Below are 23,378 nucleotides of genomic sequence, written 5' to 3'. Positions count from 1 at the left end.
ACCAAAATAGATATTACTCAATTCTTCCTGTTACCTTTTGATTTTTTTACATGCTCTACTTCTGCCTTCATTCTTTAATGTCATTTAATTCCTTCTAGTTTAAGGAATAAATGCTGATTGCTGGCAAATTAAATTGTCACTGAACTTGCTTTTCACAGCTTGTAAATCCTGCTATTTCAAATAGACCAGCACACATTGTTTATATACCAAAAATACTTCCTCAAAATACTTATCTCAAAGGTTTTCTATGTTAAAAACATGTTCTTTTAAAAAGTAAATTGCAATCTTAAAAATATTATCACCTAGTTAAGGTATTCCAATACTGTCAAATACAACACATTGTGCCTCTCTACATATAAATACATATAAACAATATTAGGTCTAAGAGTGGTAAAAGGTTACATAATGTGGCCAAGCATTTTATCATTATGACACATGTAAGAATCCTAATGACCTCTGGTTCAGTCAGGCAAGACCACAGATAATTCAAGTGCAATCATACTAGTATGGACAAACCACTGTTTTTGCAATTTCTCTAAGTCCATAAAGTAAATTCCAAATAATGGCTATGTAGCACAGCACTGCATATGAAAAATTTCATGATCTTTTTCTTTTCTTTTTTCTTCTTATTTTCTTATCTTTTATCTTTAAATAAAGTTACAAAATTATTTGTGGTTAATAAAAATAATGATCAGAATAGTGTCATAAGCTGAAAAAAACTAAAGAAAAACTATCTTACCTTATGAAGCATATTTTCTACTGTTCTCATATGATTAGCAACATATTCTTTGTCTCTAGGAAAAAAAAAACAAAGAAGATATTAGGGGTTAGTGAACAAAAAAATCCTTTGCTAGAACTATTATCCATTTTAATGTATTGAAAAATAGGAACAGAGATCACTGGACTCCTTCTAGAAGTGCAGTATTAACCATATTCAGTGCTATGAAATTGCTTCACAATTTCACTCTTGTTTTCAGTAATTTTGCCTGATATAAATTAGGAAGAAATCTTAAGGATGTCTTCATAGTTTAAGAAAGAAATAATAATTTCTGATTAAAATGACTTTATAAAGGTTGTACTTTGGGGGGGTATCTAATGAAAAAGGTTTTAACTCTTAGTGGTGTGGATGTACTATAAATAGCCATATTGCAAATAGCCAGACTACACAAAGCAACATTTTCTTTCCTCTATAGGCTTTATGTGCAATGAAATAAATATCATCTTGCTTAGAAATATTCAGTGTTAGTGGGGGTTGTATGTTATATGGAAAACTGAGAAATGTATGTACAAACTACTGTATTTACTGTCAAATGTAAAACATTAATTCCCCAATAAAAAAATTAAAAGAAAAAAAGAAATATTCAGTATTTCTAGTTTTTTCTATTAGCCTTGTATCATAAATTTAGTCTTAAAAGTTTGAAAGGTGCCACCAGGATGCTGGCTAGGCTTCCCTGGATTGAAGACCCCACCAATGTGTCCTGGAGCTCAGCTTCCCTAGAGACACACCTTACTAGGGAAAGAGAGAGGCAGACTGGGAGTATGGACCGACCAGTCAACGCCCATGTTCAGCGGGGAAGCAATCACAGAAGCCAGACCTTCTACCTTCTGCAACCCTCAACGACCCTGGGTCCATGCTCCCAGAGGGCTAGAGAATGGGAAAGCTATCATGGGAGGGGGTAGGCTATGGAGATTGGGTGGTGGGAATTGTGTGGAGTTGTACCCCTCCTACCTTATGTTTTTGTTCATTAATCCTTTCTTAAATAAAAAATTAAAAAAAAAAGTTTGAAAGGAAATTCCAAATTCAAAATTTAATTGTAAATTATAATGTTAATTTACATCTGTTTTCCTATTAACTTTCTTAAGTGTTTTAAGAATATGTACCCATAATCACAGATCACAGGCATGATAAATTTCTGTACTAATAAAAGCATTTTAAAAATAAAATATGAATCTGGAAATTTAATGTTTTGTTTTCACTACTCACAGAATTTACAGAGCTAAAAAAAACTCAAAACTTACCTGGGGTATTACTTCCCACTTGACGTCAAACGCAAACTGAGCAGTAACAACAAAAAACTTACTTTGTCAAATTTATATTTTAAAAGTATGACACACATAATTTGGGTGGTGCATAGTGTTACATAACTTTATAACATTCAAGAAACTATTGGTGATTTTCACAGATTTCAACATTTTAACCTATGTAAATTCATTTTTTATTATACACAGTTTCCAGGAGAAAGCTTCACAAATGGTGAAGCAGTGCTGCAGATGTCTGTCTCTCCTCTTTCCCCCTTCCTCTTGATTTCTGACTATCTCCATCAAATAAATAAAGATAATTAAATAAATAGATAAATAAGCAGTTTCCTAAGTGTAACAATAAAGCTGTGGATATCCCAAACTGATAAATTAGCCATTAGCTATTCTGTGATTTAGCTCACAAACTATTCATATTTCAGGGCATTTTATATTTTGAGAGAATCTATCTCAAAAGAATGCTGTAATTAACATGTATACTTTTGAAAGCATAGGAATGCAGAATTCTAAATTTAGGAGAACACTGAAGTTTATTAAAGTGAGGTGTTTCTTTAATCCATAAATAGATTTCCTTTGCTGTTATACAAAGGACTGTCTAAAAGTGTTCCATGAAATTTGACATGGGGAACAAACAAAAACACCCAAGAGAACTATTCAGTTTGAACTTCAAAGTGTATGTCAACTCGATGACCTGGTAAAATGAAAAATGGTCTCATCACATCTACATAGCTATTCATTCTAAATACTGTATTTTTCTTAACTTCAAAGCACACTGCAATGTATAGCTACAATAAATGAATTTTCCATGATCAATATGTTCTACTGCCATTAAAAGTATGCTAAGAGAAGCAAATGGCTATATGTTAACATTTTTTATGGAACTATCTAATGCACTATTAGTATATTAAATACATGCAGAGCAAAATTTGGGATGAGACAGGCAGAAATAAGAACTACTGATGGAAAATATTATGCAAAACTTTAAAATCAAATCTTACTTATTAATGAAAACATAATCTCAAGCATGTAACTTTACAACAGAGCCAAAAACACATATAATTATAAGTTATACAGAAACTTGAACTTCTCTGAGGTTGCACAATAAAATATACATTTAGTATGTTGAGTTAAGAGCTTCCTTTTTTGAGGATATATCAGAGAATTTCAAAGAGAGACAGCTGTACTTTTGTTTTCTAACACTGTATTATCCAGGGCTAAAACCCAGAGCATGAAAGTAAGAATTGATCTTTTGTCTGTTTTAAGTGATCTCCCCAAGGTCCAAATGCTCACTTGGCTGCCATGCGGAGGGCACTCTCTGCATCATGGATGCTCTCCTCTAGTCGACGCTTGTCCTGCTCCAGCTGGGTAAGATGTCTATTGAGCTGACGCAGAGATTGATCTTTCCTTCTCAGCTCCATCTTTGCCTCGGAGAGACTCTGCAAGCAGACAGAAAACAGAGTTACTTGTCAGCCCTGATAATTAACTTCAATTTATGCCATAGGCTATTAAACAAAGAAGGATACAAACTGACTGAGAAGTAGACTTGGGTCATTACACTTCAAGATCTAACAAATTTTCTGCAAAATTTTTACATACTAACTAATTAGATATGATAGAGCTGATAAGATTTTGAATAATGTTTAGTTTCAAAATACAACTTTATTTTACTTTTTAATATTGCAAAGTAAATGCGTTTTATTCTTATTAGTAAGATCCTATTATAAAAACCACAAAATTCATCTTCTTTTAATGATAAGAAAAATAATGAATTTGAGGGGGAAAAGCTTATGAAATTTAAAGTTGATTAAGACAAGAATTATTATGTGCTCAAAGTAAGCATGTAATTAAGAAAAAGGTGGATTTGTATACCCATGAAAGCATGGAGAATGCAAGCTTTCAAAGTACCACTACTTTCTAAATAAATATATCTATAACAGTTAGGTTGCTATAGACAAATCAACTCCAAAATAAAATTCATTAACTTCCCATCAATAATTCTCATGTCAAAGATATACTTCAAAGATGACCAACATGCTTCAACTAATTGAGGTAATGAATAATTGTACCCAAAATTACATATGTTCCATAAATTTCCTCATAGTAACAGAAATATAAAATCTGTTAATATTTACATGTTACTTATAGGTGGAACTTAAGAACAAAGAACAGTAGGGGAAAACATAAGGTGAAAGTTGGACTAGGCATGGTGCATTGTACCAAAGTAAAGGACTTTGGGGAAGGGAAAGAGACAGGATGAAGGAACACTGGGATCCTGTTGTGTCTCCTAGACCCCAGTCAAGGGAAGGTGAGAGGTTGTGCTAAAGACTATACAGTAAACCAGTAATCCACCAAATAATAATAATAATAAATTAACATACTTATCTCTTTGCTTTCATCTAAAACATTCACATAGCAAAAACACTTCAGTATGCAAACGTACGATTTAATCTTGAAATTTTAGGACTAAAGGTCTTATAATAAGAAACTTATAACTAGGGACCAGGCCATAGTACACCTTGTTATGTTCCTAGATCTAGGTTCAAGACCCCAACCCCCACCTACAGGGGAAGGGTGAAGCAATGTTGCAATTATCTATCTTTCTCCACTTCCATTTCCATCCCCTTTCCCCCTCAATTTCTCTCTGTCCTCTAAAATAATTAAAGTTTAAAAAATATTTTTAAAGGAAAAAAAATCACACATAAAGGGGTCCGGCGGTGGAGCACCTGGTTAAGCGCAATAGTACAAAGCGTTAAAAACCGTGCACAAGGATCCTGGTTTGAGGCCCAGGCTCCCCAACTGCAGGGGGAGTCACTTCACAAGTGGCACAGCTGTAGGTGTCTTATCTTTTCCTCTCTATCTTCCCCTCCCCCTCTCAACTTCTGTCCTATGCAAAAAAAAAAAAAAAAAATCAAAAAATGATCACAGGAGCAGTGGATAGTGCAGGCACTGAACCTCAGCAATAACCCCAGGGGCAAAACAACAACAAAATACTATAAAGAAGTATTTTCTAGAAGTTGGTATCAGGACTTGAGGTTCTTTTGTACTAAAAATCCTGTTTACAGGGGGGCTGTGTGATGGTGCACCCAGTTTAGCGCACATAGTACTGCACAAGGACTCACTCAAGGACACAGGTTCAAGCTCACCTTCCCCACCTGCCGGTGAAGCAAGTCTGAGAGCCTTTCTCTCTCTCTTTCTCTCTCTCTCTCCTTCTTTCTATCCCTCTCTCTCTCTCTCTCTCTTTCTCTCGCTCCCTCTCCCCCTCCCCCCTTACCCTCTCCTCTCCCTCTCTAGTTCATGCCTCTCAATTTCTCTCTGTCCTGTCAAATAAAATAGAAAGAAAGAAAAAAAGTGACTTCCAGGAACAGATATCAAATTTCTAAACAAATTATTAGTTTTTCAATGAAATTAATCAGAGGATAACTAAATAATTTATTATACATATTTTCCTCTTACCCAGATCATTGATCCAAACCAACTTAAAAAAATATTTTAAAAGTACATTAAACCTACTTATTTTTGTGCCAATGTTAAAATATTTAAAAAGCACTGAAGTACCATGAGATTTATTTTTGGAAAACTATCTGAGTCCTTTTTACAGCCAACACTTCTGACATATTTCAGGTAATAAAAACGGTATTTCCAGATATGAAGATAAAGCTAATGATCCTTTACCACTTATGCATAAAGCTTGAATTCTTTTTCCAACAGAAATGATGGACTTGTGAAAATTCATTCAAATTCTATTTCTCAGTAACTCTTATGACTAGAGGTATAATATTTGTGATGGATATTAAGGATATTGTATCCAGTTTTGTCTGGAATGAAACTCCTTGGTCCAATCTGAGGGAACTTACGACCTTGGGATCATTATAAAATTACACTTTGCATCAATCCTGTGATATCCTTCCAAAGAAGTAACTCACAGAATTAGAATTTCTGCTATATATCTAAATCTGCTTGTTCCACTGGCTTTAATTTGCATCCCTCAGGGGCAATGGCTAAGAGTGATCAGACTCTCTTAAAGCTTGCACTATTTCAAAGGGATGGCTGGAAAGTCTATTCTAAGACTGAAATTACTTTTTAAGTGGTATAAACAAAATGATACAGATCTCACCTCTTTAGCATGAAAATGAACAGTTTTGAAAGAAGGATGATCACTATTACACAATTAGAGACATAGAATTCTCATATTAAAGAGCGGATAGATGCCACAATGGAATCTGTAGATATTAATGTGGCCTAACATTTATGGAGATGTATCTAAAACACCAAGAATTAGAAAGCTATTCAGTAACATGATTTTTGCCTAATATTCATCTTCTTTGTTCTTGATGGCAAAAGGAGGGCCATTCATACTTTAACGATGACTCTTTAGTCACTATCAGGCCATTCCACCAGCTGAGGCTCTAATCGGGGAGACCTGAGTCTCTCAAACAGACCTGATGGGCCTAGACCTCAAATAAATCCCTCTCTCCATTGTTTCTGGTCATCTCTATCAGGAACAACAAAATAGACCCATTTGTGGGCCCCCATAGGACCTTGCCCTCAGCCTGGATCAACAATGGTAGAGAATGGATGTTAGGAGGATGGACAACATACTCGATGATACACCTGAGGAAGATGGGTCGATACTGGGGCAGCATGGAATGTTCCTACTCCTGACCACAAAATGTGAGCTCAGATCTAGAGGGATGCAGAGGTCACACAGGCTCATAAGCTAATTATGGGCCCCAGATCACATCAAATTGATGGGGTTTACAGTAATATTTATACCCCTTTCCCATATTAGGGAGTTATTCTCTTCCCTGATCCAGCTTTCTGGTCCTTTTCCCAGCCACGACATCATCTCCCCAGACAATAATTAGTATTCACCTGCATACCATATTTCAGGCTCAGGAAAAAAAAACACACTAGTATAACTATAGGCCCTTTGAAATATAACTAAAATATGCTTACTACCTATTTACAAAATGGAGGACCCCCCCCCCAATGTTTCACCTGCACTATTCCAGCCTTTAGGTCCATAATTGTCCAACAGTTTGGCTTTGTATATTAACTCTCTTTTCAGCCACCAGTTTCCAGATGCTAGCAAGATGCGACCAGACTTCCCTGGATAGACAACCCCACCAATGTGCCTTGGAGCTCTGCTTCCCCAGAGCCCTGCCCCACTAGGGAAAGAGAGACACAAGCTGGGAGTATGGATCAACCTGTCAACGCCCATGTTTAGCGGGGAAGCAATTACAGAAGCCAGACCTTCAACCTTCTGCATCCCACAATGATCTTGGGTCCATACTCCCAGAGGGTTAAAGAGTAGGAAAGCTATCAGGGGAGGGGTTGGTATATGGAGGTCTGGTGGTGGGAATTGTGCGAAGCTGTACCCCTCTTATCCTATGGTTTTGCCAATGTTTCCTTTTCATAAATAAAAAATTTTTTAAAAAGAAGGGCCATTAAAAATCCTAACACTGGTCTTTAGAAAAAAAAATACAATGACATATATGTGTGTGTGTGTGTGTGTGTGTGTGTGTGTGTCAGTAACATAATATAATAATATATATTATAAATACATATACTATTGAGTCCAGATTTCTTTTCTCCTGTTCAGATTTATCTAATTAAAACCCATGATCAACTTATGGACTCTAATATTTCCAACCAAATAACGGAAACCAAAAGGGTGTGCCTCTAGGCAGCAAGGCAACAAGGCAACAATGATAAGCAGCAGGTTAGCCACTAATTTCTCAACCAGGGTAGATTGTGAAAGTGTGATGTTCTGATATCCAAGAAACTGTTCAGGAGAGAATAGGATAAATCAAGTTTAATAACTCTGCTCCTAATTGTTCCCCCAATGCTCAACTCTAATTACTTGGAGAACTCTCCTGACTGTCACCTGATATTAAGTTGTTGGAGGCTGAGCCTGGAACAGTGAGATAATCAATAAACATTTAGTGGGAAGAAGAATGAAGATCCTGTTAAGCAGTGGGAACCTGCAGCACCCAAAGCCCTTCTGCTCATGAGAAAACCTGTGGGACAGCCATAGTGATTGCAAAGCAATAATCCAAAGCACTGTTTTTAGGCCTTGAGGCCTTTAGGCAACAGTACATTTGAGGAAAAAAGGTTAACACGGTCACTCTAATTACAGCCCACTTTCACATATTTCATATATAAGCGAAGACAAGCCAATTAGGTAGAAAGGAAGATAAGGGAAGTTTTATTTGTATACTAATTAAACCCCTGATGAAATTAAAGGAAAAACATACAGCTCTGTAATTGTGTCTGAGAAAGGTCACTTCAGGTTCAGTTATCAGAAGAGCACAGCCTTGAGATATTTCACTTAATCCATAATACAGCCCTCATTTTGTACTCAAGTCTTAATATTTACCAAAAAAAAAAAAAATCCAATGCCTGATACTGCATTTATCTTCAACTGTGTTATGAACAATTTTAGCTGTTAAAAGTTAATGCTAAATATGATAACAAAAGTCTTTTCAAAGACAAGAGAATATTCCATTCACTTAGGAACCTATGCTCCAGTATTATTTATCAGATTCCAAGCTTTCACTTTAAATCCAAAATGATTTAAAACAAGCATCTATATCAAAAGCCCAAACTTATTTCAAATGCTATTCTGCAGTATATTTAGTGTATTTCTTTTTAGATAATGATGTTTTTCTCATCTTCATGTATAACTCTCATAGTGAATGATAGAAAACCAGTACTTTCACTAAACTTTTTTTTATTATATTGGGAGAGGAGGGAGTTAGTAGTTTACAATACACTTGTTGGCATATGGGTACATCAGTATCCCAACAACCTTTTCACACTATCCCAAACACTCCTTCCTCAGTCTTTTGCTTTGCTATAGTACATCATTGCCTAGTCCAAGTTTCACTGTGTGTCTTCCTTTCTAGTCACTAAACTATGCTTTATAAGAAGACATTTTTATACCTAGATTCTCTCCTGAGATGATCATGAAAAGCTACTGACTAGTAATGAAAGGTGGCAGGGGAAGTATCAATAAAAAGAGGAAACACATTTCTCTGACAGTCAATGATCATTTTTTCATATGTCTGTTTGGCCTTTTTGGATCTCTTCTGTGGTGACTATTCTGTTCATATCCTCTCCCCACTTTTGAATGGGGTAATTTGTCTTTGTTTTGTTTTGGGGTTTTTTTTGTTGTAGTTGCTAAGGTTGGTGAGCTCTTTATATATCTTGGTTATTAGCCTTTAATCTGATGTATGGCATACAATAATCTCCCATTAAGTGAGGCATCTCTCAGTTTGATAGAGTTTCTTTTGCTATGCAAAAGCTTTTTAATTTGATGTAATCCCATTGGTTTACTTTTGCTTTAGTCTTCCTTGAAATCGGATTTCTATCCTTAAAGATGCCTATGAAATTAAATGGAAAAGAGTTCCACCAATATTTTCCTCTAAGTATTTTATAGTTTCTGGTCTAACATCCAGGTCCTTGATTCAGTTTACTTTTGTTACTGGTGAGATATTAGTGTTTCAGTTTCATTTTCTGCACCTAGCTTTGGGTTCCTGTTAATTAAATAACTGGTCCCATTTTATATCTTACCAACTTAACAGCCACCAAGTTGCAAATTATATGCTATAATGCCATCCTGATTTCCCTAGGCCTACAACTCACCAATGAACCTCACCTCTCCAGAGCCCTATCTCACTAAAGAAAGATAGAAATGGGCTGGGGGTATGGATCGACCTTCCAACATCTATGTCCAGTGTAAAAGGAATTACAGAAGCCAGACCTTCCACCTTCTGCACCCTATAAAGAATTTTGGCACATACTCCCAGAGGGATAAATAATAGGGAAGCCTCCAATAGAGGACATCAGAGGCTGGAGCAACAGCTGGGAGGCCATGTGCTGACATTGGGTGTGGGGGGAGAACTGACCAGGAAACTCAGGAGAAGATCTACATCCTGGAGAGCTAGAGGTAGGGCTGTATATAGTGGGAGCCTTTCCACATTGTGCTCCTGATGAATTGGGGAGACACAGTGAATAACTGCCACTGCCACAGAACCCACAGTATAAATGGGACTTGTTTGGAAACTCGCAGGGCCAAGTAGTACTTCCAGTTTGGTTCTGGCTGCTGGAAAAAAAGCTGAATTGAGCCTGGATCCTCAAAGCATGGGAGTCTCTGTGCATAATCATTGTGCTATCTCTCCCCAACCCTGACTTATCTCTTGGTCAGGAGTGAGTGATTGAGCTAAAAAGTCTACTTACATTTTAAAATCCCTCAGGCTCCCATAGCCTACAGGGAATAAAAAGAAAAGAGGATTTAACAGCACTGTGTTTCAACTCAGGGATTGAGATAACATTGAAACAACAGTTAATTTCCACAACTGTGAACTCTTTAAGTACCTTAGACACAAATCAATCCTGGCAAGAGTGATCAGTGGGCTGAAAAGCACTAAGAGAGGGACCTTATAACATACTATATGCAATGGTTAAACCAAGAAGAAACATTGGAGAAATGAACCAGGACAAAAGTCTAGCTAAAATCCCCCCAAAGGTAGAAGCACAGAATAAGGAGCTCAACATCCAAACACTAGCTAAGGAATTAGTCACAGCAGTGAGTAAATAGTTCGCAAATAAAGTCATCAGAAATGGGAAGACAACAAATGAGATTGAAAGAAAACACTATCTCAAGGTAATTAGAGAGCTGAAAGCTGAAATAGCTGAGCTAAGAGCGCAACTAGATGAACAAGATAATACAGTATCAGAACAGGGTAACAAAATAGCTACAGAAAACAGCAGAGGAGAGAGAGAATAGAATAAATGAGGCAGAAAACAATTAGCAAGATCAAGGATGAATTAGAGACAACTAAAAAAGAAGTAAGAGATCTCAAAAAAGAGATTAAGAGATACTTAAAACAACAACAGAGACATATATGGGATGGCTTCAAAAGAAATAATATATGCAGTGGTCCGGGAGGTGGCACAGTGGATAAAGCATCGGACTCTCAAGCATGAGGTCCTGAGTTCAAGCCCTGGCAGCACATGTACCAGAATGATGTCTGGTTCTTTCTCTCTCTCCTCCTATCTTACTCATGAATAAATAAATAAAATCTTTAAAAAAAAAAAAGAATATATGCATTATAGGTCTACCAGAAGAAGAAAAAAAGGGAGGGGAAGAAAGCATTCTACAGCACATAATAGCTTCTCTAGTCTAGACAACATCAAAGACATAAAGGTTCAAGAAGTCCAGAGGATCCCAGACAGAATTAACCCAGACTTAAAGACACCAAGCCACATCATATTTAGAATGAAAGGGAGTAAAGATAAAGAAAGGATCCTGAAGGCTGCAAGAGAAAAACAAAGAGTCACCTACAGAGGAAAACCCGTAAGATTAGCAGCAGAATTCTTCACACAAACACAACAGGCCAAAAGAGAATGGCAAAATATCTATCTAGTGCTTAATGACAAAGGTTTTCAACCAAGACTACTGTATGCTGCTAGACTGTCATTTAGACTAGATGGAGGCATAAAAATCTTCTCAATCTGAGCTATCACAGACCCTATATTTTTTCCTTTTAAAATGTACAGCTCAGTGGGTTTTAGACAGTCACAGACTTGTACATCCATGACAATTACAAGTTATTATTTAAAAAAATTTAAACAGCTACTACTATATTAAATCATAATACCATTAAAGATAAGTTATTAATTTAATTCATATTAAAATATAAACTTACCAAAATATTATGACTACAGATAGGTATTACTTCAACAATTCTAATTGCATATCATCACATATATAATATAATTTTCAGCAGTAGTGTTATAAAAATATGAATATATAAAACTGTTGGTATTCTTCGTGTTGGTTTGCCCCCCTTCCCCCTACCTCTGAGAGAAATGGTTTGGCCCTTGCTAGTTTTGCGCCCCTCTTTCTCCCTGCCCCGTATGCTAAGGATGTCTAGAGTCCCAGCAGCACCAGAGGAGGAAGAATGATAGGGAAGCACATGGTGTGGTGGTTTGCCCGTTTGTGAATAAAGATTAAACTGCAGCTTCTCAGCCCAGGCGTGTGTCTCCCCCCCCCCCCCAGTCAGTCTCTGTTCACCACCACAAAGCTAGCCCGGCCTGCTGGCGCCCCCGAACTTAACAACATAAAATGAACTGTCTAAATTTCAATATTTGATGTAAGATGTGGTATAGAATAAAAATTAAAGTTATCTGAAAGAATATGTATAACTCTCCAATTGTTATCTGGTTGTTAAGGGAACAATCCAATAGTTTTTTTCTCATAAGAATACAGTCTAAGGACTGAATAGTGGTGCCCCTGGTTGAGAGCACCTGTTGCCATGTCCAAGGATCTGGGTTCAATCCCCTGTCCCCCCAAAAGGAAAGAAGCTTTCTAAGTGATGGAAGGGTGCTACAGGTATGTCAATGTCTCTCTGTCTCTCTCCCTCTCTATCTCACCTTCCCTCCCAATGTAACTCTGTCCTAACAAAGATAAAGAAAAAAATACCAAAAAAAGGTCTAATTACTTTAGACCATTAGAGCAGTTATGACCAAGCCCCATGAGGTATCACTTTTATAGATTTTCTTTTGCCTAATGGGATAAATCTATGGATCTACATTTGAAAAGACTAAAAGCTAATAGCTTACTCAGTCTGATATCAAAATTTCAATAAAATGTAAGACAAAACAATACAAATGTTATAAAGAATGAAGCTATGTTTTGTAGGTTAAGAAAATATATGTATATAGCTTATACTTTCTGCTGCCTGACTATAACTTTTGAATAAGCATTTCTAAATTGCAACAAATTAGGAAACAAATGTAAGGACACTAAAACTAATGCTAAAAAGTAAACAATGCTGTCTTTAGTCCTACTATTACTCTGTAACAACTAAAATTTTACATTAATGAAGAACTGAGTAGTTGTTGGATAGATCAAACCCACAGGTTACCACAGAAAGTATAAAAGTTACATAAGTACAGTCACCAATCTTAACAACAGAACTGGCCACACGTGGGGGCCAGGCAGTAGCTCAGTAGGTTAAGCACACATGGTATTAAGTGCAAGGACTGGCATAAGGATCCCAGCTCGACCCCCCGCCTCCCCACCTGCAGGGGGATCACTTCACAAGCAGCGAGGCAGGTCTGCACATGTTTGTCTTTCTCGCCCCCTCTCTGCTTTCCCCTCCTCTCTTGATTTCTTTTTGTCTTATCCAACAACAGCAACAGCAATAACAATAACAACAAGGGTAATAAAATGGGAAAAAAATGGCCTCCAGGAACAGTGGATTCATAGTGCAGGTACCAAGCCCCAGCCACAACCCTGGAGGCAAAAAAGAATTGGCTACACAAGTTCAGGTTGGAACTAAAAAATAATGTATTTTGAAATGAAATTTCAAATCTTGTAATATAAACAATCACAATAAAAACATAGCAGTAAAGATTGTGTGGTAAAAATTAACATATAAATAAGTTTCAGCATACAGTATAGTATATAGTATACCTTGGTATTCCATATTTTATAAAACAGTGTTATGCAATTTCATTATCTTTCTTGGGGACACTATTTTAGTATTTTCTAATAATACTCCTATGAAGAAGGTAAGTAATATTTATGAACTTACTCAATTTGGGGGGGGTTGAATAAATGGCAGCTCTATTTAAAATCTGCATACATAAAGAGACAATAGATGTGACAGTGTCCTATAGACCATAAAAGGCCATAAATTTAATATGCATAGTTAATGTAACACAACTCTACAAGTAGTATCATTACTATATGGTGTACTTTAAATCCCTTTTTATGTGGCAAGCTACAGGTTTCTACCACATTTCTACACACACATATATGAGGTTATACCTATATAATTTCAAAGTATCCACTAATATTTTGTTGTATAGTGCTTTCATTTTCACAAATTCCTTAAAAGATGTCATCTGGGGAGCCCGGTGGTAGCGCAGCAGGTTTAGCACAGGTAAGGATGCGGGTTCGAGCCCCTGACTCCCCACCTGCAGGGGAGTCACTTCACAAGCAGTGAAGCAGGTCTGCAGGTGTCTGTCTTTCTCTCCCCCTCTCTGTCTTCCCCTCCTCTCTCCATTTCTCTCTGTCCTATCCAACAGCAACATCAATAACAACAACAATAATAACTACAACAATAAAACAATAAGGGCAACAAAAGGGAATAAATAAATATTTTTTAAATGTTAAAAAAGGGTGTCATCTGAAATTTCATCAATATAAAGAAAAAAATTAATAGTATTTTTAAAGTAACTTCCTGTTATACTTGAAAAATTACATGAAATTAACAGAGATACTTAAGTACAAAATAAATTATTTATATATATACACTATATAGTAGGTAATCAACAAAACAGAACAAATGAGCAATGAAAATTCATCTATATAATTTCAAAGCATCCTCTAAGATTTTGTTGTATAGTGCTTTCATTTTCACAAATTCCTTAAAAGATGTCATCTGAAATTTCATTAATATAAAGGAAAAAAACTAAAGCTATTTTTCCTTTATATTGATGATATATTGACAGTAGTCAACAGTAAAATGAAATAAAAAGAAAAGTAATCTTATAAGTGTTCATGATATATTGCATGTTATTTGTTCTAAGTCTCACATATATGTGACAAAATTTTTACTAGATTAATAGCATTTGATGATAATGAGGTAAAGTAGAATAGTTTTTAAAATTTTTGAGACAGAGAGAAAGAGAGTGAATGAGAACACAACACTGAAGCTTCTTCAATGCAATGTTGAGGCTGGGCTGGAACCTGAGTCCCACATAGGTAGTATCCAAATAAGCTATTTTGCCATTCCCATAGTTAAAAAAAAAATAAGGGCACAAAGAAAAAACAATTTTAAAAGAACTGTGAGAGCCCTCTCAACTGGAAAATACACTTTAAGAAGTACAGAATAGAGAAGTGATGGCTAGATTTATTATGACATATGGCATATAGATAGTAATAAAATAACAGGATATGATAAAAATAAGACATTTCAATATGTTTAAATTGCTGCTTTATATCTATATTAAAACAAACTCTAAGAGCTTTGTGTTATATAATGATGCATTTTTCAACAACAAAAATCAAAGCATGCATAGTTCAAAATTCCATATGTGGAAGGAGGATCACTGTCATCATTTACTAAATTTACCAATAAAATTAAATATTTACCAAGCATTAATTTTATAGCATAATAGTGAAGTACAGAATTTTGCATATTTCAAGACTGACCATATTGGGCTACTGTTTTTTCCTCGCTATTCAAAAAAAAAAGTACTTTCTCTCTCTCTTATGCCTTTTCACTTTTTTTTTTTTTTTTTAACATTCCCTGAAGATCTTGAGATTTGTCTGCCTGGTGTAAGCTTGACTTTTAAAATATTTATTACAGAATCTTCACACTATCACAATAGTATACCAAGCACTATCACATGAACACTTGTAACTAAAACCCCGTTAGGGAGATCTTAGCCACCTTGTAAAAAGTCATCTTTGTGCCCAATTTAATCTCAAAATGCCATCTTTAGTGTACTGACACTAAGTGGACTATATTATGATGTCATAATAACAGAAAAATTATTAGTTATTAGTACTGAAATTTATGAAAGACATGAAAGCAGAATGACCTTTGCCTCAAAAGAACTACACAATAATTATTCTGAGACAGGTAAGGAAGAAGAAATGACAGGAAGGAAGGGAACTATAAAAGAGATCAAGAATTTAAATCTAGAAGTTATGGTGTCATACTAACTCATAAACATTTATCTACAGTAAGCCTGTCAAGAGTGGCATGAACAAAGCAAACTGACACTACCACACCTACTGTTTCACTTGGCTGTCTTCACTTCCCATATCTCTCTGATGCTGCAAACACTCTAACAAGGAGTTGAAAGTAAAGTGATCTCCTACATAAAACTGCATTTTTGGGCTGTGGAGACAGCATAATGGTTATGCAAAAGGTCTTCATGCCTGAGGCTCTGAAAGTTCTGGGTTCAGTCCCCAGCACCACCAAGAGTCAGAGCTGAACAGTATCTGGTCTTTCTGTGTGTCTCTTTATCTCTGTGTATCTCTCTCATTAAAATAAATAAAATATTTTTAAATGCATTTTAAACTTAAGGCATAAGGCAACCAATATCTATATTTGCTATCCAACTAAAGAATTCCAGAATGGGAAAAAAGCTGATTAGTTTGGGTTTGTTTAGAGCATATCATCTCTCCTTTGGCCTCTCCAAAACACCTCCCCCCCTTTTTTAAGAAATAAAGACAAATATAAATGGCTAATTAAAATGTATAGATTAAAAGCTTAAATAAACTTGACTGAATCATTTCTCCACTAGTAGCTTCAGTTACTCTCTCTTCCACTTCCTTAAGGAATTGTCAAAAATACTTTTTACAATACAAGAATTTTACCTTATCCATTGATCCTAAATCCTCAACAATGAATGTGACTCTACTGTATTTATCTGCTCAGTCAACATAAACTTACTATATGCTTATCCATGCAGAATCCACAAATAATAATGATCATTAACACTGCCTGAGTATCTACTCTATGTCAAATATTACTACAACTAGTCCTTTTGTCAACTGGATGAAGTAAGTACTCTTATTATTCCTATCTTACAAACAAGAAAACTGAGTTCAAGTAACCTGTGCAAGATTAGACACAGAGCTGAGGAGCACACATGTTAACAGACAAAAATTCAAACAAAAAAAATAGACTCCTGTTGGAAATTATTCCTATCCAGAAAGAAAAGTTTAAAAATCAGCTGGTATTAAAGCTAGATGTTAGTATTATAAAGAGCATTTTTAGCAGAAAATAATGGCATGTTTAGAAATTAACAAGGAGAATTGTACAACTAAAGGCCACAATTGCGGATGGAAAAGACTAACTAGTAAGGTAAATATAGGCTGGATACAGTCGGAAAAATACATTTTAAAAGTTATTTTTACATAGAACACTAATTTTTACACAAAAGTCCAGCAAGATGCATAAATATAACTTGAAGGGAAACACTTAAATTAGTGTGTCAACACCCACCTTACTTCAACCAGAATTTGCTTTAATGTTTTCTGCAAGGTTTTGTGTAAGACCTTGATTAAAGAAGGATTCTATATCTAAGTGTTTGCCAACTATTCTCATAGAAAGCCATGGCAAGTAAATGAAAGATTCTCACCCATGGAGTAGTTTTCTCTCTCAGAGATCATATGCATGAACTATATATACCAAATTGGGGGGGAGGCATCATTCTGTAATAACAGCTCATCGCCAACTTCAGTTGGATTCTATCTAAAGGCTTAATAAGATTTTACCTTTGAATATAAAGATTCAGAAATAAAAACATTAAAAACAAAAAATATTTGGCTTGAAACAGTTTTACTTAGCATGTTAACAATTATGCTGTCAAATATACATTTCCATTACTAAAGCAAAAAATAAATATGAAATATCTACTTTGTATAAAGGCAACAACCTAGCCATGTATTTTCTATCTCTACTAACAACTACATGAAATCCTACAAGTTATTTAAATCATATGACAAAATCATAAACTAACTTAGTAAAATATATGATGGGAAAATGTGCTAGAAATGTAGTAACAATTGATTTTACTGATTGTTTTCTAGAAAAATAAAAAAGTACACTCCACACCTATGGACATCTAATCTTTGATAAGGGAGCCCAAAGGATTAAATGGAAAAAGGAGCTCTCTTCAATAAATGGTGCTGGGAAAACTGGGTTGTAACATGCAGAAGAATGAAACTGAACCACTTTATCTCACCAGAAACAAAAATCAACTCCATATGGATCAAAGACCTAGATGTCATACCAGAAACAATCAAATACTTAGAGGAAAAGATTGGTAAAACAATTTCCCACCTACACCTCAAGGACATCTTTGATGAATCAAACCCAATTGCAAGGAAGACTAAAGCAGAAACAAACCAATGGGACTACATCAAATTGAAACGCTTCTGCACATCCAAAGAAACTATTAAACAAACAAAGAGACCCATCACAGAATGGGAGAAGATCTTCACATGCCAGACATCAGACAAGAAACTAATCACCAAAATATATAAAGAGCTCAGCAAACTTAGCACCAAAAAAGCAAATGACCCCATCCAAAAATGGGCAGAGGATATGAACAAAACATTCACTACAGAGGAGATCCAAAAGGCTAACAAACATATGAAAAACAGCTCTAGGTCACTGATTGTCAGAGAAATGCAAATTAAGACAACACTAAGATACCACCTCAGTCCTGTAAGAAAGAATGGCATACATCAAAAAGGACAGCAGCAACAAATGCTGGAGAGGTTGTGGGGACAGAGGAACCCTTTTACATTGCTGGTGGGAATGTAAATTGGTACAGCCTCTGTGGAGAGCAGTCTGGAAAACTCTCAGAAGGCTAGACATGGACCTTCCATATGATCCAGTAATTCCTCTCCTGGGCTTATACCCCAAGGACTCCATAACACCCAACCAAAAAGAGGTGTGTACTTCTATGTTCACAGCAGCACAATTCATAATAGCTAAAACCTGGAAGCAACCCAGGTGCCCAACAACAGATGAGTGGCTGAGAAAGCTGTGGTATATATACACAATGGAATACTATGCAGCTATCAAGAACAATGAACCCACCTTCTCTGACCCATCTTGGACAGAGCTAGAAGGAATTATGTTAAGTCAGCTAAGTCAGAAAGATAAAGATGAGTATGGGATGATCCCACTCATCAACAGAAGTTGACTAAGAAGATCTGAAAGGGAAACTAAAAGCAGGACCTGACCAAATTGTAAGTAGGGCACCAAAGTGAAAACCCTGTGGTGAGGGGTAGACATGCAGCTTCCTGGGACAGTGGGGGGTGGGAGTGGGGGGAGGGATGGGTCACAGTCTTTTGGTGGTGGGAATGGTGTTTATGTACACTCCTAGCAAAATGTAGACATATAAATCACTAGTTAATTAATTTGAGAGGGGGAAAATCAATTGTATATCTCAAAGTTTTTCAAAACACAAACTGAATCTTTTTAATATATAGGCTGTGTATTTGATATGCAGACTATCTCAAAAGCCTAGATCAAGTAGATCAGAAGCATCCAATAGCACAGCTATATACAAGATACTGGGTACTGTACAGCAAACCCTAACAAAAGGACTTTTCAAAGTTAACCCAATTACCAATTAATGTGATGATAACATTAACTATCGATTGTCTTTTTGAACCCTAAGACAGCAGGAACCTGACATCTCCACTATAGAGCCCCTACTTCCCTCAGTCCTGGAACCCTTGGATAGGGCCCACTTTCCCGTATGCCTCTCCCAATCCATATCAAATAATATTGCATCCGCCGATCACAACCTAACCAACACAATGATTGCCACCTCAACATGCTTCACTTCAGACTGTGTCCAGAGACTTCACATGTGGAATGACAACCCTTCAGCTTCATTACTCGGGTGAGACCTTTCCTTTCATAGTATACTCTAATTCTATCTCAGATGGTTCACTTTCTAACAAAGTCCCAAAACCTAGATATACACCAGTTTCTGTGAGAGAGAGCATATGTTCACACGTATCTATAAACTACTGCAAAATATATACCTGAAAGCAGAAGTACACTAGAGTTTGCAGTGAGTACCTCCCTAACACTTCCTCTCCACTATTCCAAGCTTTGGGTCCATGATTGCTCAACAATTTGTTTGGCTTCGTATGTTAACTCTCTTTTCAGTCACCAGGTTCCAGATGCCATCAGGATGCTGGCCAGGCTTCCCTGGATTGAAGACCCCACCAATGTGTCCTGGAGCTCTGCTTTCCCAGAGACCCACCCTACTAGGGAAAGAGAGAAGCAGACTGGGAGTATGGACCGACCAGTCAACGCCCATGTTCAGCGGGGAAGCAATTACAGAAGCCAGACCTTCTACCTTCTGCAACCCACAATGACCCTGGGTCCATGCTCCCAGAGGAATGGAGAATGGGAAAGCTATCAGGGGAGGGGGTGGGATATGGAGATTGGGTGGTGGGAATTGTGTGGAGTTGTACCCCTCCTACCCTATGGTTTTGTTAATTAATCCTTTCTTAAATAAAAATAAAAATAAATAAAAATAAATGAAGAGAGGGGAATGGGGGGTGGACAGGTGTTTTAGTCCAGTTGTTAAATATAAAACTATCTGAAAGGAGAGTTATCTAGTGGATCAAATTTATCAATATCGACAAGTGTAGTCAAGGTCATTACTTTATTCCCTATAAAACTTTCTATGCTGTGAGTGTGATTCTTTTAACTATTCATTCCGGCAATGATATGATTTATATTTTGTTTGTGTAAAAAAAAAAAAAGTACACTCCATGGTCTATAGGTTAAAAATTTTGTGGGCTACTCAGCTATTAAGAATGATGAATTTGGGGAGTTTGGTGGTAGCGCAGCAGGTCAAGCACACATGGTGCAAAGTGCAAGGACCAGTGTAAAGATCAGTATTTGAGCCCCTGGCTCCCCACCTGCAGGGAAGTAGCTTCACAGGTGGTGAAGCAGGTCTGCAGGTGTCTGTCTTTTTCTCCCCCCTCTCTGTCTTCCCCTCCTCTCTCCATTTCTCTCTGTCCTGTCCAACAACGAAGACATGAATAACAACAATAATAATAACTGCAACAATAAAACAATAAGGGCAACAAAAGGGAAAATAAGGCGGGGTAGATAGCATAATGGTTATGCAAACAGACTGTCATGCCTGAGGCTCCCTCAAGTCTCAGATTCACCATAAGCCAGAGCTGAGCAGTGCTCTGGTAAAAATATATATATACATATTTTTTTTTAAAAAAGGGGCAAATAAATTTTTTTTTAAAAAAATGATCAATTTGGGGGCCAGGCAGTGGCGCACCCAATTAGCACCCAGTGCTTGCGAAGCACTAGGACACACTCAAGAATCTGAGTTCGAACCCTGGCTCCACACCTATGGGGGGAGGGGGGGTAATGCTTTGCAAGCAGTAAAGCAGGTCTGCAGATGTCTGTCTTTCTCTCTCCCTCTCTATCTCCTCCTCCACTCTCTCAATTTCTCTCTGTCCTATTAAATAAAATGGAGGAAAAAAATGGGCACCAGGAGCAGTGGATTCATAGTGCTAGCACGGAACCCCAGTAATAACCCTGGAGGCAAAAAAAATGATGAATTCACCTTCTTCACTTCATCTTGAATGACACTTGAAGGAATCATGTTAAGTGAAATAAGTAAGAAAGAGAAGGATGAATATGGGATAGTCTCACTCATGAACAGAAGTTGAGAAATAAGAACAGAAAGGAGAAACACAAAGTAGAATTTGGACTTGGTTTGGTGAATTGTGGGGTAGGAGTATTCAGGTCCTGTGCATGATGGTAGGGGAAGACCTAAGCTGGAGATAAGAGTATTTTGCAGAAAACTGAGAAATTTTATACATGTATCAACAAATGTATTTACTGTAAATCATTAATCCCCCAGTAAAAAATTTAAAAATAATTTTATGTGGGAACCAGAGAGGTAGCTTAATGGGTTGGGTATGTTTCTTGACATGTGCAATGCCCAGATACCACATGGAAGTGTCATGAAACCCAGAGAAACTTTGGTGGTATATCTCTCCCTCTCTCAAGTATTCTATATATGAATTTTAAAAGTGAATCCCTGGAGTGGTAAATCAGTCCATGCATGAAACTCTAGCTTTGCAATAAATTAACTAAAAAATAATTAAATATTTTATTTTTATCTTTGCATTTTACTAACAACAATTACATGCATTTGAATAATGTTAGACTATTTTGGAAAAAAGGTTAGAACAAAGTCACCACTGGCAATAACCTTAAAGTGTCTGAATTAAAATCATTTATATCAACTTCACTACTTAGAGATAAATAAACCATGAAAACTACTTTAACACATTTGAGAAAAATGTCTGATTTTTAAATTTATTTTTATTTATTTCTGATTGTAATGAGAGTGTCAGGGAAATGCCATAGTGGTTATGCAAAAGACATTTCATGCTCAAGGCTCAGAGGTCCCAGGTCCCAGGTCAGCATCACCATAAGCCAGAGGTAATTATTGCTCTAGTAGAAAAACAAACAAGAACAACAACAATAACAACAAGCTTATAGCGAGTTACAAGGGAGTAGGGGTGTAGGGAGAGAGAAAGAGGATCTGGGCGGTGGCGCTGCGGCTTAAGCACACGTGGTGCAAAGCACAAGGACCTAGGAAAGGATCCTGTTTCATGGCCCCAGCTCTCCACCTGCGGGGGGTCACTTCACAGGCAATGAAGCAGGTCTGCAGGTATCTTTCTCTCCCCCTCTCTGTTTTCCCCTCCACTATTTCTCTCTGTTCTATCCAACAACAATAAACAACAAGAGCAACAAAAGGGAAAAAATAGCCTCCAGGAGCAGTGGATTCGTAGTACAGGCACCGAGTCCCTGGAGGCAAAAAAAAAAAAAAGATGAAGAAGAAGAAGAGGGGAGAGGGGGAGAGGAAAGGAAGGGGAGAGGGAGCAGTGGAGGGGAGGGGAGGGGAGTGGGGAAGGGGAGGGGAGTGGAGGGAGACCAGAAGCACCTATGATACCTTAGGCATGAGACCAGAAGCACCTATGATACCTTAGGCATGAAAATCCCATACTCAACCATCTCCCCAACTGCCAAAAAATATGTCATGTCAACCCCTCTTCACTCCTAATGCATAAAAAGAGATACACAACTTCTAAAATTAAAGCTCACATTTAAAACAACCACCTCTCAGTTACTGCTCACAAAGAAGAGATAAACCCAAGGCTTTGTGTAATTTGACGAGAAAATATGCTTAGAAAAACATGTGTTGTCCAGGTCCCCTGAGATAGAGCATAGGTTCACACGTGCGCATAAACTAGGGGAGAAATATATACCTGAAAGCAGAAGTACACAAGAGCATGCAGGGAATACCCCCCAACACTTCATCTGCACTATTCCAGTCTTTAGGTCCATAATTGTTCAACAATTTGTTTGGCTTTGTATGTTAACTCTCTTTTCAGCCACCAGGTTCCAGATGCCAGCAAGATGCTGACCAGAGTTCCCTGGACAGACGACCCCACCAATGTGTCCTGGAGCTCCACTTCCTCAGAGCCCCACCTTACTAGGGAAAGAGAGAGACAGGCTGGGAGTATGGATCAACCAGTCAACGCCCACGTTCAGCAGGGAAGCAATTACAGAATCCAGACCTTCCACCTTCTGCAACCCACAATGACCTTGTCCATACTCCCAGAGAGATAGAGAATGGGAAGCCTATCAGGGGAGGGAGATCGGGTTATGGGAATTGTGCAGAATTGTAACCCTCTTATTCTATGGTTTTGTTAATGTCTCCTTTCTTAA

The 23,378-nt window shown here is 37.0% G+C and overlaps 1 protein-coding gene across 3 annotated transcripts in view; it reads right to left on the bottom strand.

The window, feature by feature from the left end:
• CCDC171 (coiled-coil domain containing 171) overlaps nt 1-23,378 on the bottom strand; it is a 284,788-nt gene that overhangs the window by 114,812 nt on the left and 146,598 nt on the right. For all 3 annotated transcript variants that reach the window (XM_060199601.1, XM_060199602.1, XM_060199603.1), the window contains 2 exons: nt 3,328-3,473; nt 740-794 (listed from right to left, as the gene is read on the bottom strand). In XM_060199601.1, the coding sequence (XP_060055584.1) occupies nt 740-794; nt 3,328-3,473 (201 nt within the window). The remainder of the gene's footprint in view (nt 1-739; nt 795-3,327; nt 3,474-23,378) is intronic.

The sequence above is a fragment of the Erinaceus europaeus genome, chromosome 10 (genome assembly GCF_950295315.1).
Source record: "Erinaceus europaeus chromosome 10, mEriEur2.1, whole genome shotgun sequence".
Lineage (NCBI taxonomy): Eukaryota > Metazoa > Chordata > Mammalia > Eulipotyphla > Erinaceidae > Erinaceus > Erinaceus europaeus.
Note: the sequence above shows the minus strand (reverse complement) of the source record. Positions and strands in the feature narration are given on the sequence as shown.